The following is a 15,911-nucleotide window of genomic DNA, read 5'->3' on the forward strand; positions in this document are numbered from 1 at the left end:
AAAGCGTAATTTAGGTAAGAAGGAATTTTTTCTCATCCAATTCATTAATGCAATGAGTTTGGTGGACAAATATAAAATAGATATTTAAATTTTTAAACAAATCCACCGTGCGGAAAGTAGGGAAATTCCCCTCCATTTAATGAAAATATTTAGGAAATCGTCTATCCAACTCAGTTAAAGCATAATTTATGCAAGAAAGAATATTTTCTCATCCAATTCATTAATACAATATATTTGGTGGACAAATATAAAATACATATTAAAATTTAAAAAAAATCCACCGTGCGGAAAGTAGGGAAATTCCCCTCAATTTAAGAAAAAAATGTAAGAAATTGTCAATTTGACTCAGTTAAAGCGTAATTTAGGTAAGAAGGAATTTTTTCTCATTCAATTCATTAATGCAGTGTGTTTGGTGGACAAATATAAAATAGATATCAAAATTTTAAAAAAATCCACTATGCGGAAAGTAGGGAAATTCCCCTCAATTTAATGGAAATATTTAAGAAATCGTCTATCCAACTTAGTTAAAAAATAATTTATGCAAGAAAGAATATTTTCTCATCCAATTCATTAATTCAGTGTATTTGGTGGACAAATATAAAATACATATTGAAATTTTAAAAAAATCCACCGTGCGGAAAGTAGGGAAATTCCCCCCAATTTGATGAAAATATTTGAGAAATCGTCTATTTAACTCAGTTAAAGCGTAATTTATTCAAGAAAGAATATTTTCTCATCCAATTCATTTATACGGTGTATTTGGTGGACAAATATAAAATACATATTAAAATTTAAAAAAAATCCACCATGCGGAAAGTAGGGAAATTCCCCTCAATTTGATGAAAATATTTAAGAAATCGTCTATCCAACTCAGTTAAAAAATAATTTATGCAAGAAAGAATATTTTCTCATCCAATTCATTAATACAGTGTAATTGGTGGACAAATATAAAATACATATTACAATTTGAAAAAAATCCACCGTGCGGAAAGTAGGGAAATTCCCCTCAATTGAAGAAAAAAATATAAGAAATCGTCAATTTGACTCAGTTAATTAAAGCGTAATTTAGGTAAGAAGGAGTTTTTTCTCATCCAATTCATTAATGCAGTGTGTTTGGTGGACAAACATAAAATACATATTAAAAGTTAAAAAAAATCCACCATGCGGAAAGTAGGGAAATTCGGTACTCTCGAAATATGGACACAAAGATGACGCATAACCTGAATATGAAAGGTGTACCAGGATAGGTTCAGATTTAGATTCTAGATTGTACGCTTTTGGGAGCGCAGGGAATAACCCATTTATGCAAAAAATAATTTTTTCTCATCCAATTTATTGATACAGTGTATTTGGTGGACGAATATAAAATACATATTAAAATTTTAAAAAAATCCACCGGGCGGAAAGTGGGGAAATTCCCCCCCCATTTAATGGAAATATTTAAGAAATCGTCTATCCAACTCAGTTAAAGCATAATTTATGCAAGAAAGAATATTTTCTCATCAAATTCATTGATACAATGTATTTGGTGGACAGATATAAAATACATATCAAAATTTTAAAAAAATCCACCATGCGGAAAGTAGGGAAATTCCCCTCAATTTAATGGAAATATTTAAGAAATCGTCTATCCAACTTAGTTAAAAAATAATTTATGCAAGAAAGAATATTTTCTCATCCAATTCATTAATACAGTGTATTTGGTGGACGAATATAAAATATATATTAAAATTTAAAAAAAAATCCACCGTTCGGAAAGTAGGGAAATTCCCCCCAATTTGATGAAAATATTTGAGAAATCGTCTATTTAACTCAGTTAAAGCGTAATTTATTCAAGAAAGAATATTTTCTCATCCAATTCATCTATACGGTGTATTTGGTGGACAGATATAAAATACATATCAAAATTTTAAAAAAATCCACCATGCGGAAAGTAGGGAAATTCCCCTCAATTTAATGGAAATATTTAAGAAATCGTCTATCCAACTTAGTTAAAAAATAATTTATGCAAGAAAGAATATTTTCTCATCCAATTCATTAATACAGTGTATTTGGTGGACGAATATAAAATATATATTGAAATTTAAAAAAAAATCCACCGTGCGGAAAGTAGGGAAATTCTCCCCAATTTGATGAAAATATTTGAGAAATCGTCTATTTAACTCAGTTAAAGCGTAATTTATTCAAGAAAGAATATTTTCTCATCCAATTCATCTATACGGTGTATTTGGTGGACAAATATAAAATACATAATAAAATTTAAAAAAAATCCACCTTGCGGAAAGTAGGGAAATTCCCCTCAATTTGATGAAAATATTTAAGAAATCGTCTATCCAACTCAGTTAAAAAATAATTTATGCAAGAAAGAATATTTTCTCATCCAATTCATTATTACAGTGTATTTGGTGGACAAATATAAAATACATATTAAAATTTGAAAAAAATCCACCGTGCGGAAAGTAGGGAAATTCCCCTCAATTGAATAAAAAAATATAAGAAATCGTCAATTTGACTCAGTTAAAGCGTAATTTAGGTAAGAAAGAGTTTTTTCTCATCCAATTCATTAATGCAGTGTTTTTGGTGGACAAATATAAAATACATATTATAATTTAAAAAAAATCCACCGTGCGGAAAGTAGGGAAATTCCCCCCAATTGAAGAAAAAAATATAAGAAATCGGCAATTTAACTCAATTAAAGCGTAATTTAGGTAAGAAGGAATTTTTTCTCATCCAATTCATTAATGCAGTGTGTTTGGTGGACAAATATAAAATACATATTGAAATTTAAAAAAAATCCACAGTGCGGAAAGTAGGGAATTCCCTCTCAATTAAAAAATATATATAAGAAATCGTCAATTTGACTCAGTTAAAGCGTAATTTAGGTAAGAAGGAATTTTTTCTCATCCAATTCATTAATGCAGTGTGTTTGGTGGACAAATATAAAATACATATTAAAAGTTAAAAAAAATCCACCATGCGGAAAGTAGGGAAATTCGGTACTCTCGAAATATGGACACAAAGATGACGCACATCCTGAAAATAAAAGGTGTACCAGGATAGGTTCAGATTTAGAATCTAGATTGTACGCTTTTGGGAGCGCAGGGAATAACCCATTTATGCAAAAAATAATTTTTTCTCATCCAATTTATTGATACAGTGTATTTGGTGGACAAATATAAAATACATATTAAAATTTAAAAAAAATCCACCGTGCGGAAAGTGGGGAAATTCACCCCAATTTAATGGAAATATTTAAGAAATCGTCTCCCAACTCAGTTAAAGCATAATTTATGCAAGAAAGAATATTTTCTCATCAAATTCATCAATACAATGTATTTGGTGGACAGATATAAAATACATATTAAAATTTAAAAAAAATCCACCGTGCGGAAAGTAGGGAAATTCCCCCCAATTAAATGGAAATATTTAAGAAATCGTCTATCCAACCCAGTTAAAAAATAATTTATGCAAGAAAGAATATTTTCTCATCCAATTCATTAATACAGTGTATTTGGTGGACAAATATAAAATACATATTAAAATTTGAAAAAAATCCACCATGCGGAAAGTAGGGAAATTCCCCTCAATTGAAGAAAAAAATATAAGAAATCGTCAATTTGACTCAGTTAAAGCGTAATTTAGGTAAGAAGGAGTTTTTTCTCATCCAATTCATTAATGCAGTGTTTTTGGTGGACAAATATAAAATACATATTATAATTTTAAAAAAATCCACCGTGCGGAAAGTAAGGAAATTCCCCCCAATTGAAGAAAAAAATATAAGAAATCGGCAATTTACCTCAATCAAAGCGTAATTTAGGTAAGAAGGAATTTTTTCTCATCCAATTCATTAATGAAGTGTGTTTGGTGGACAAATATAAAATACATATTAAAATTTAAATAAAATCCACCGTGCGGAAATAGGGAATTCCCCCTCAATTAAAAAATATATATAAGAAATCGTCAATTTGACTCAGTTAAAGCGTAATTTAGGTAAGAAGGAATTTTTTCTCATCCAATTCATTAATGCAGTGTGTTTGGTGGACAAATATAAAATACATATTGAAAGTTAAAAAAAATCCACCATGCGGAAAGTAGGGAAATTCGGTACTCTCGAAATATGGACACAAAGATGACGCACAACCTGAATATTAAAGGTGTACCAGGATAGGTTCAGATTCAGAATCTAGATTGTACGCTTTTGGGAGCGCAGGGAATAACCCATTTATGCAAAAAATAATTTTTTCTCATCCAATTCATTGATACAGTGTATTTGGTGGACGAATATAAAATACATATTAAAATTTAAAAAAAATCCACCGTGCGGAAAGTGGGGAAATTCCCCCCAATTTAATGAAAATATTTAAGAAATCTAACTTATGTTAAAATCAACGGAATCGTAAATTTATATAAATTAAAGCGAAATCTTGTCATATTTATTGATCATTCCCATTCTCCTCCATAACTAAATATTATTTTTGAAGTTTTATCATGTTCTTATTACATTTTATTGGTTTACACTACAACCTCGTAACACCCCCTCTCACTCCATATAGCACTACCTTCCGTAAAACCTCAGTAGTAACTTATGCTGGTATCTTTGGGTCACCTTAGGTGAACGTGCAGCCTTAACCCAGTACATCAGCAGCCTAAATCAGAATAGTATTGTCAACCTTAACAGATGAGGTGGCGTCATCAAGATTAGTATCGATTTGACACTTATGGCGCTTCATTTGTTATGTCGAATATGTATGTCGCCGAACCTTTTAATGCTCTTGTTAAAAAATATCTCAGAATTTGAAAGACTGTGAAACTGTATTAAAGAGCTAAAGGAAGTATGGCACACCGTACTAAGACGTTGGAAGAAACGACGATACGATCGATAGCAGCCGCTACGATCACTGTAAACGTATGAAGAAACTTTCAATTCCCACATGAATCAATCAACAAATCGTTTTTTATTCGCCAATCACAAAAAAAATGGAAGCAAAAAATATCACGAAAAACTTGTATACAGTAGAAACTCTCCGTACGAAAGGCTCTGGATACGAAAAATCCAACAATTCTTTTCCGAAAACTTGCATAGTGATATTTGTTCATTTTAGATTAATTTAATGCAGGGATGTTCAATACAAACCTAATATTTGAACATTGCGACCTTCGAATATCGTTTTTTTGGTGTTTTTGAGAATACCGAATATGACGCACATTTCCTAGCGCCGTCAAACTTTCGATTTAAAAAAAAATATTCATAGCCATTCTATTTTTTATCGCAATTGAAATCAGCCGTGCGCGTCGTGGCACTAAATTATGGCCAGCATGAAAGAAATTCAAAAAGCGCAATTACAATTATTACACAATATTCACAATTATTATCGTCTATTCCAATAAATCTGAAAGCAAATTGTGTCGCAATTAATTGTTTTCACCCTCAATTTCGATAGCGACCGAACATAACAGGAATTTTTTTTCATTTCTTACAATTAAGAGTTTATAAAATGACCTTTAAATGTTATTTAATATCTAACGCGGATTTTATCATTATCCCGACGTCGTTGATGACAATATCGTTCACTTTAAGTTGGCGATATCAATAAGCAAAATTAAAATAATAACACCAGACATGAAAGATTAGCGCCGACTCAAATCAAGTAAAAACCGACTTGAAAAATAAAACAAGTTTTCAGGTCTTAATTCTCCATCAGTGGCGGACGGTGATTTGGGAATCAATCATTTGATTATGACGATGGTAAACAAAGGTACATAAGCATACCGTTCTTAGTTTTTATTCGTTATTACTATGTTCTTCCTTCTTTCCGTATGTTCTTTGTTTATTTATTATGCTGTAATCTAATTCTAACATGTAGTTGTTGGATTTTAAGCATTAATATAATTTATACGAAAATGATGTCCGAGTTTTACGTGGACTTAAAACGGATTAGGGCATTTACAGGTAAAACGCCTTATGTAATACGACGGGTCTTCGGAACGAATTAATTTCGTGGGTAGCGCTTCTACTGTATATTCATGGCTCTGTACTCAATGGACAGGTTAACGGGAAATGGCCATTTGATCTACTTGTTAGTGTCAAGTGGCAACCCTTTGAAACTTATTTTTACATCAAATGCGTTTTAATGCCAACCGGCCTCGTATGCTGGACATTTCCAAAGTACGTCCAATATCTCCGCAATATCTCCGTTGTAGCATCCAGCATGAAACCAGCGTGGACACACATCACAGCCAATCTTTAAAAAAAGTCAAAATACCATGAATATAAAATTATATATTGCATGTTTATTGAACACCTATTAAGTTACTTACCCATTCTGCTTCTCCCGTCTCCCCACAAAAACTGCAGTACGTCTCCACGCAGTCTGTCAAAAATGTATTTTTTAACTGCGTAATGTTTAGATAATTATCTAAATATCAAATATTCATTTCGTCATACCGGAATTCTGAATCACCCAACTGGCAATTTTCGCCCTTTCATCGATTGGTGAAACAACATGGATGCTTTTAGTTTCCAGCATCATCCAAGCGAACTGCAATCGAATATATGCCAAAGAACCAATAGACAAAATAAGTTGTTTCAAAATAACGCAAAATAGTGTGAGGAAAATCATGAGAATGTTGTTTGGTATATGAAAATAAATTAATCAATTCTTATGGAACAATTTCTTGTGAATAAATTGACAAAGAACATATACTGATGTATGGATAATTAAATTTGTATGACTTCCTATATACCTTTATCACGTAAATTCCACAACTGGATCCATCCCTCTGAATGGGATGTTCAGTAACCGTTGGTGTCCAGTTTTCGCGTTCTTTTCGTAAATTCATCCAGTTTCTGTGTGTTGTAACGTGTGTAAATTCAGTTTTACTAATATACTTCTCATGTAACTTGATTTTTAAAATCAATACTTTTCATTCAATTTCAATGTCATTCACAATTGTCAATGTCATTCCAATTGTAAATACAGTTTGTTACTGGTACAATGTGATTATGTAGTTTATATATTACTTGTAAGAACAGGACACGTTTTTACAAAAACAGCCGAATACTTTCAACAAGAGAAATAGAATATTAAAAATAAAGGACTGGATAACTGTAAAAAAGATAATTTTAAAAAATCCACTCCAGGATTTGAAAGCGATCTGGCAACAGTGAAGTAAAGGTTTATTGAGTTTCTACTTTAGCTTGTAGTTGAAATGGCTAACGATAAGATGTATTTCAGGAATTGAACTCACTTATAATTTTCACATGCGTGAGTGGTCTCTTCAATTGAACTTCCATACGGATTCAGAAAGTAGAAATTAATTCTCGTTGTGTCAATGAATTGCAAAGATATTTTGTTCGAATCAAAATGAAGAATCAAATACAAAAAGGCAATATGTAATTTTGCCACAACAATTTCTTATTTATTGAATATTATTAAAATTTCAAAACAAAACTTCATCCTCAGCAAAAGAACCCAGTGATTTTCATTTATCCTGCACGCAGAAACAATCACGCTATAGTTTCCTAAATTTAACTGTAAAACAAATGAGATGATATAAGTATGATATTAAAGTGTTGTAGGAAAGATGAATATGGACTTTTTAGATAAAAAAACAATGTCGATTTTTCCAACCCTAATTTTGTTTATACCAATGGTTTTCGATCATAGTTCCGCAAGTATATTCCAGCAGTTTTACATTCAAATCCGAGGTGTTCGGCGTCAAATTGTTTTTTTCATATTTTTGTAACAAAAGTAATCATGAAATCAACTTATACATATCAATTACACCGGGGTTCTCGAGCCTCGGATATATTTATTGGTTATTTCCTATCCGCCTGAAAAATTAAAAACATCAAAGATTGAAAGATTGACTTACATCAGTCATTAGATGGTGATGCATGTTGGTGAAAAACACAACCAGCAATATAACTATCCATAACGTAAACATCACGGCGATTCTTTGTCATCAGTTGAAAGGAGTAAATAATAGTCTGAAAGTATGTGCCGATCAAAAAATTTGAGAACAGTTACAAACGAATTATAAAAATTATTTAATTGCTTGTGATTGAATAAATTATACTTTTATATCCCATTTGGAATCATGTAGAGGTAGAATTGTTACTGAGTTGTCTGTCGGGAACAGTAGCAGTGAGACGGTCATTTATTCCCTGCGCTCCCAAAAGCGTACAATCTAGATTCTAAATCTGAACCTATCCTGGTACACCTTTTATATTCAGGTTGTGCGTCATCTTTGTGTCCATATTTCGAGAGTACCGAATTTCCCTACTTTCCGCATGGTGGATTTTTTTTAACTTTTAATATGTATTTTATATTTGTCCACCAAACACACTGCATTAATGAATTGGATGAGAAAAAATTCCTTCTTACCTAAATTACGCTTTAACTGAGTCAAATTGACGATTTCTTATATATATTTTTTAATTGAGGGGTAATTCCCTACTTTCCGCACGGTGGATTTTTTTTAAATTTTAATATGTATTTTATATTTGTCCACCAAACACACTGCATTAATGAATTGGATGAGAAAAAATTTCTTCTTACCTAAATTACGCTTTAACTGAGTCAAATTGACAATTTCTTATATTTTTTTCTTCAATTGAGGGGAATTTCCCTACTTTCCGCACGGTGGATTTTTTTTAAATTTTAATATGTATTTTATATTTGTCCACCAAATACACTGTATTAATGAATTGGATGAGAAAATATTCTTTCTTGCATAAATTATTTTTTAACTGAGTTGGATAGACAATTTCTTAAATATTTTCATTAAATTGAGGGGAACTTCCCTACTTTCCGCACGGTGGATTTTTTTTAAATTTTGATATGTATTTTATATTTGTCCACCAAATACACCGTATTAATGAATTGGATGAGAAAATATTCTTTCTTGAATAAATTATTTTTTAACTGAGTTGGATAGACGATTTCTTAAATATTTTCATTAAATTGAGGGGAATTTCCCTACTTTCCGCACGGTGGATTTTTTTAAAATTTTGATATCTATTTTATATTTGTCCACCAAACACACTGCATTAATGAATTGGATAAGAAAAAATTCCTTCTTACCTAAATTACGCTTTAACTGAGTCAAATTGACAATTTCTCATATTTTTTTCTTCATTTGAGGGGAATTTCCCTACTTTCCGCATGGTGGATTTTTTTTTAATTTTAATATGTATTTTATATTTGTCCACCAAATATATTGTATAAATGAATTGGATGAGAAAATATTCTTTCTTGCATAAATTATGCTTTAACTGAGTTGGATAGACGATTTTTTAAATATTTTCATTAAATTGAGGGGAATTTCCCTACTTTCCGCACGGTGGATTTTTTTTAAATTTTGATATGTATTTTATATTCGTCCACCAAACACATTGCATTAATGAATTGGATGAGAAAAAATTCCTTCTTACCTAAATTACGCTTTAACTGAGTTAAATTAGAGATTTCCTATATTTTTTTCTTAAACTGGGGGGAATTTTTCTACTTTCCGCAAGGTGGATTTTTTTTAAATTTTAATATGTATTTTATATTTGTCCACCAAAAACACTGTATTAATGAATTGGATGAGAAAAAATTCCTTCTTACCTAAATTACGCTTTAACTGAGTTAAATTAGAGATTTCCTATATTTTTTTCTTAAACTGGGGGGAATTTTTCTACTTTCCGCAAGGTGGATTTTTTTTAAATTTTAATATGTATTTTATATTTGTCCACCAAATTCACTGTATTAATGAATTGGATGAGAAAATATTATTTCCTGCATAAATGACGCTTTAACTGAGTTATTTCGACAATTTCCTAAAAATTTTCCTTTAATTGGGGGGTATTTCCCAACTTTCCGCATAGTGGAATTGTTTTAAAATTTAATATATGTTTTATATATCTTCATCAAATTCACTGTATTAATGAATTGGATGAGAAAAAATGCCTTCTTACCTAAATTACGCTTTAACTGAGTCAAATTGACAATTTCTTATATTTTTTTCTTCAATTGAGGGGAATTTCCCTACTTTCCGCACGGTGGATTTTTTTTAAATTTTAATATGTATTTTATATTCGTCCACCGGATACACTGTATCAATAAATTGGATGAGAAAAAATAAATTTGTGCATAAATGGGTTATTCCCTGCGCTCCCAAAAGCGTACAATCTAGATTCTAATTCTGAACCTATCCTGGTACACCTTTTATATTCAGGTTGTGCGTCATCTTTGTGTCCATATTTCGAGAGTACCGAATTTCGCTACTTTCCGCATGGTGGATTTTTTTTTAACTTTTAATATGTATTTTATATTTGTCCACCAAACACACTGCATTAATGAATTGGATGAGAAAAAATTCCTTCTTACCTAAATTACGCTTTAACTGAGTCAAATTGACGATTTCTTATATATATTTTTTAATTGAGGGGGAATTCCCTACTTTCCGCACGGTGGATTTTTTTTAAATTTTAATATGTATTTTATATTTGTCCTCCAAACACACTGCATTAATGAATTGGATGAGAAAAAATTCCTTCTTGCCAAAATTACGCTTTAATTGAGTTAAATTGCCGATTTCTTATATTTTTTTCTTCAATTGGGGGGAATTTCCCAACTTTCCGCACGGTGGATTTTTTTTAAATTATAATATGTATTTTATATTTGTCCACCAAAAACACTGCATTAATGAATTGGATGAGAAAAAACTCCTTCTTACCTAAATTACGCTTTAACTGAGTCAAATTGACGATTTCTTATATTTTTTTCTTCAATTGAGGGGAATTTCCCTACTTTCCGCACGGTGGATTTTTTTCAAATTTTAATATGTATTTTATATTTGTCCACCAAATACACTGTATTAATGAATTGGATGAGAAAATATTCTTTCTTGCATAAATTATTTTTTAACTGAGTTGGATAGACAATTTCTTAAATATTTTCATTAAATTGAGGGGAACTTCCCTACTTTCCGCACGGTGGATTTTTTTTAAATTTTGATATGTATTTTATATTTGTCCACCAAATACACCGTATTAATGAATTGGATGAGAAAATATTCTTTCTTGAATAAATTATTTTTTAACTGAGTTGGATAGACGATTTCTTAAATATTTTCATTAAATTGAGGGGAATTTCCCTACTTTCCGCACGGTGGATTTTTTTAAAATTTTGATATCTATTTCATATTTGTCCACCAAACACACTGCATTAATGAATTGGATAAGAAAAAATTCCTTCTTACCTAAATTACGCTTTAACTGAGTCAAATTGACAATTTCTCATATTTTTTTCTTCATTTGAGGGTAATTTCCCTACTTTCCGCATGGTGGATTTTTTTTTAATTTTAATATGTATTTTATATTTGTCCACCAAATATATTGTATAAATGAATTGGATGAGAAAATATTCTTTCTTGCATAAATTATGCTTTAACTGAGTTGGATAGACGATTTTTTAAATATTTTCATTAAATTGAGGGGAATTTCCCTACTTTCCGCACGGTGGATTTTTTTTAAATTTTGATATGTATTTTATATTCGTCCACCAAACACATTGCATTAATGAATTGGATGAGAAAAAATTCCTTCTTACCTAAATTACGCTTTAACTGAGTTAAATTAGAGATTTCCTATATTTTTTTCTTTAACTGGGGGGAATTTTTCTACTTTCCGCAAGGTGGATTTTTTTTAAATTTTAATATGTATTTTATATTTGTCCACCAAATTCACTGTATTAATGAATTGGATGAGAAAATATTATTTCCTGCATAAATGACGCTTTAACTGAGTTATTTCGACAATTTCCTAAAAATTTTCCTTTAATTGGGGGGTATTTCCCAACTTTCCGCATAGTGGAATTGTTTTAAAATTTAATATATGTTTTATATATCTTCATCAAATTCACTGTATTAATGAATTGGATGAGAAAAAATTATTTCTTGCATAAATTACGCTTCAACTCAGTTGAATTTTAGATTTTGTCGATAAATGAGCTTCTGAGCAATAATTCATTTTATCGAGGAAAAAATGTGTTGTTTCAGTCATTTTTGTTTTTTATTATGTTTCAGGTCTGTCGTCAGTTTCTAAAAGGGAGAATCACCTAATTTTTTGCATCCATGTAGCCGCAATTAAGTGAATTCGCGACAACTGTCGTGGAACATGGCGGGTTCAAATTTGGAAAAATTGGTAACTGTCCGCTGGAAGTGGCCGCTAGCTTTACCTAGGTGATATGATACCATACTGTAGATATGACTGGAAAAGAGAAAAATAGACCATTCGAAGAACTGGCAAGGTAAGAAATTTTCTAAGTTTGTATAACATACCAGTTGCACTGGCCAGCTTTCCAGCAACATAGTTAATATGGGTGGCCCATTTCAATTGATCATCATTATGGATGCCAAGGTTTTTAAATGAGTCCACATTTTCGAGTAGAGATTCATTAATGCTAATCTCAAGTCGAATTTTATTTTTACTATCATTTTTGTGGCTAATCAATAGGCATTTAGATTTTTCGACATTAATCGTGAGTTTATTGTTTGCCATCCAAGTTGAATTTTTATCCATTTCAGAGTTCATACACAATTCCAAATCGCTCGGAGAAGCTGAACTTCCAAACAATCCGGTATCATCAGCAAAGAGTTTGACAAGCAAGTTAGTGGCATGCGGAAGATCATTGACGAAAAGCAGAAACATTAACGGGCCAATTATCGAGCCCTGTGGAATTCCACATTGTACAGTTGCAAGTTCGGAGCAACTTGATCCGATTTTTACACACTGCTGGCGAGAACTCAGATAGCTCTGGAAAAATTTTGACGCGTGGCCGCGAAAACCATAATGGCTCATTTTTCTAATTAGTATGCTATGATCAACGGTATTGAATGCCTTTTTAAGGTCAAGAAAAATGGGACTTATAAATTCCCTTCTCACTATCATAGAAATAAGAAATCATATCGAGAATTGCATGATAAGTGGAGTGTTGTTTTTGAAACCCAAACTGGGATTTGTTTATAATGCGATGTCTTTCAATGAATTCGGTTAGTCTAGCATGTAAAAGCTTTTCAAATACTAAAGTCAATGGGGATAGCACTGATATTGGACGATAATTTGATGTACATTCTTTATCCCCAGATTTATACACCGGTGAAACTTTGGCAGTTTTCAAACTATGAGGAAAAAGTCTATAGAGGCATTAAATAATTTACATAGCAATGAGGAAACTATGTCAACAGCATATTTTAAAAATTTTGCTGGAATATTATCATAACCAACTGATTTACCATCAGGTAAACTTGCTATTGTGTAATATACTTCATTGACAGGTATTGGTCTCAGAAAAAAAGACTCTTTTATGGGGTTCTTAAGGTTGCTCAAAAAAGATCCAGTGTGAGTGATTTTCTCAGTAAGCTTAGGGCCTATGGAGATAAAATAATCATTAAAATAGTTGGCAATTAGATCTGGATTGCTTACTTTCTGCCCAGTTTCTGTTTTTAGTGCTTTAATTGTAGTTGTTGATGTTGTGTCTCTTTTTATATTGACCAGTTGCCCAATTAGGTTCCACGTAGATTTAACGTCGCCACTGTCTTGGTTAAATTTATTTAAAGTAATGCAATTTTTTTGCTTTGGCTATCAAGACTCTAAGTAAATTGCTGTAAGTTTTGTATAATCTATATTTCGTGTCGCTACCATTTTAAAAATATTTTTTATGCATTTTCTGTTTCGTCTTAATTGATATGCGGATGCCTTTAGTCAACCAAGGTTTAGCTAGAAGTCTATTCTCACGCCGACTCAGTGGTTTCATTGGTGCATTGGCGTCAATGGTTGATTTTGATATTTGAATGAATGAATCGAATAAAATATTTAAATTATCAGTTGTAATTTGGCAATTCGATATGGGGTGCAAAGAACATTCTGGGTCAGATCTATAGCTATCAATAGAGAAATGTCTCATATCTCGCGTCAATACTCTGATTTTATTTATCTTACTAACGGGAGCAGAGATTGTACATAACTGTGCATAATGATCACTAATATCACTTAAGATGACAAAGCTTGACAAATCGTGGTTAATTAATGGAATTTGTAAAAATATTATCTATCAGTGTACTGGATGTACGAGCAACTCGTGTTGGTTTAGTAATTAGGGGCAGTAATAAATTGGCAAGGTGCATATCAATATACCTCAACTCATAGTGGCCAGATCTGTTGAATGACTCAATAAATCAATGTTCCAGTCACCCAGTAGGATAAATAATCTTTTGTCCCTATTCAACTTTTCTAATGCGTTGGAAATAGTTTCGGTAAATTTGATGATATATTTTCTTGGGTGTTTATAGATTACTCCAATTATGAAAGAGATGTTGGAATTTAGTTTTAAGTTGATCTATAAATCTTCGCAGTCTGGATGTTCTAGGACTAGGTCGTATTCATGAATCTCACAAAAACTGAGGTCTCGAGTAACATATAGGCCAACTCCCCCAGCAATTGTTTTGGAAAGTTTGTGAATGAATTCATAGTTATAAATGGATATATTTGAGGTAGGAGTCGCACCAAGCCTTGTTTCTGAAATGTCAATGAGATGTGGGAGTGTAATTGATTCAGATAATAGATTGACAAGCTCATCATGATTTTTTTGAAGAGATCTGATATTTAGGTGAAAAGCAATAAAACAATTTCTTGGCATGGACCTACTGGTAGAATTCAAATCGGATACTTGTATGTTTGCGCATTCACATCTAGGCCTACTTATTTTACTTAGAAATTTGGAATTCTGGGCAAATGCACTATGAACCTTATGGTTAGATCGAGGGGGAGAGATTGCATTCAAACACGAATAACAAACACATTCAGAGTGGAATAGTTTGCCACATATTTCACAGTTTGTTTTAGTTTGATCAGATAATAATAGTTTGCTACATAAATGACATGTTACATCAGTATTAGTCAACATAGAATAAGTAGAAAATTACACTCACATAACAGTTATATGATTTTGGACAGATCTTCATCACAGCTAATATTTAGTGAGTTTAGTGAGTCGCAAATGAGTGATAAATTGACTGCCTCCAATATTATTAACAAAAAAAACTTTGTATTGATAAGAAAAATATTTATATATATATATGACTTCCACACTGCATGACCGAAATATTTAAGTCTACCGGGCGGAACGCCAGTGCATTGCAATGGCTCACAGCCAGTGATGGAATTTAAAGAATAGGTTTTCTTTGTACCGAACAAGTTCCCTCACTTCGGGAATGTATGTATGTCCTTGCATATATGAGATAACGTTAACTAAAGATGCATCCTTATCGGCCATTTTTGTAATACCGGTATTGGCTAAAAATAGACCGGTATTCCCGATATAGACCGCTCAATAATCTATAATGTTTTAAAAGATATAGGTTAGTATGCGGATTACAACGACTGAAATTCGTTTTTGCTGCGCGGAGATCATGTTCGCTACATTCACTGTCTCGTTAACTCTTCGCAGTTTATAGAGAGTGATTGCATACAAGCAGACTGGCCTTGAGTCACACTCACATCCCACCCTCGTAACGGGTATTATAACGTCACGTCTTCTGGTACCATATACTTTCACTGCTTTTTAAATCGAAGTTATTACCAAATGTAATTATCTATAACTACAATTTTATAGGTTACGCCAATGAGAATAGGTTATGCAAATCGAACACCGCGATCCCTTGCGCTTGTGCTCAACGAAATGTCTGCAGAAGCTACAATGGTTTGTTCAATAAAAGTGTTAATGCGCACTTTTGCATAAATTTTTTTTGCAAACAATTTACGATGTGATTGAATCAAGTACATTGAACAGTTAGTATTGATTCTAATGGGACGTCATTTATGCCATAGCTGCAGCATAGCATTTATCATTTTCTCATGTTCATGA

At 31.7% G+C, this 15,911-nt stretch overlaps 2 protein-coding genes across 2 annotated transcripts in view; both read right to left on the minus strand.

Moving 5' to 3' along the window:
• Positions 1-15,911, minus strand: part of LOC120331803 (uncharacterized) — an 84,022-nt gene that overhangs the window by 17,270 nt on the left and 50,841 nt on the right. The gene's annotated exons all lie outside the window — the stretch shown is intronic.
• On the minus strand, positions 5,746-6,561 carry LOC144425608 (uncharacterized). The gene is made up of 3 exons (XM_078114933.1): positions 6,446-6,561; positions 6,319-6,371; positions 5,746-6,242 (listed from the first exon to the last, which is right to left on the minus strand). Exons 1-3 carry the CDS (start codon positions 6,528-6,530, stop codon positions 6,129-6,131), a joined length of 252 nt encoding a protein of 83 aa, XP_077971059.1. The 5' UTR covers positions 6,531-6,561; the 3' UTR covers positions 5,746-6,128.

This window comes from Styela clava, chromosome 8, assembly GCF_964204865.1.
Source record: "Styela clava chromosome 8, kaStyClav1.hap1.2, whole genome shotgun sequence".
In the NCBI taxonomy this organism is placed as follows: domain Eukaryota; kingdom Metazoa; phylum Chordata; class Ascidiacea; order Stolidobranchia; family Styelidae; genus Styela; species Styela clava.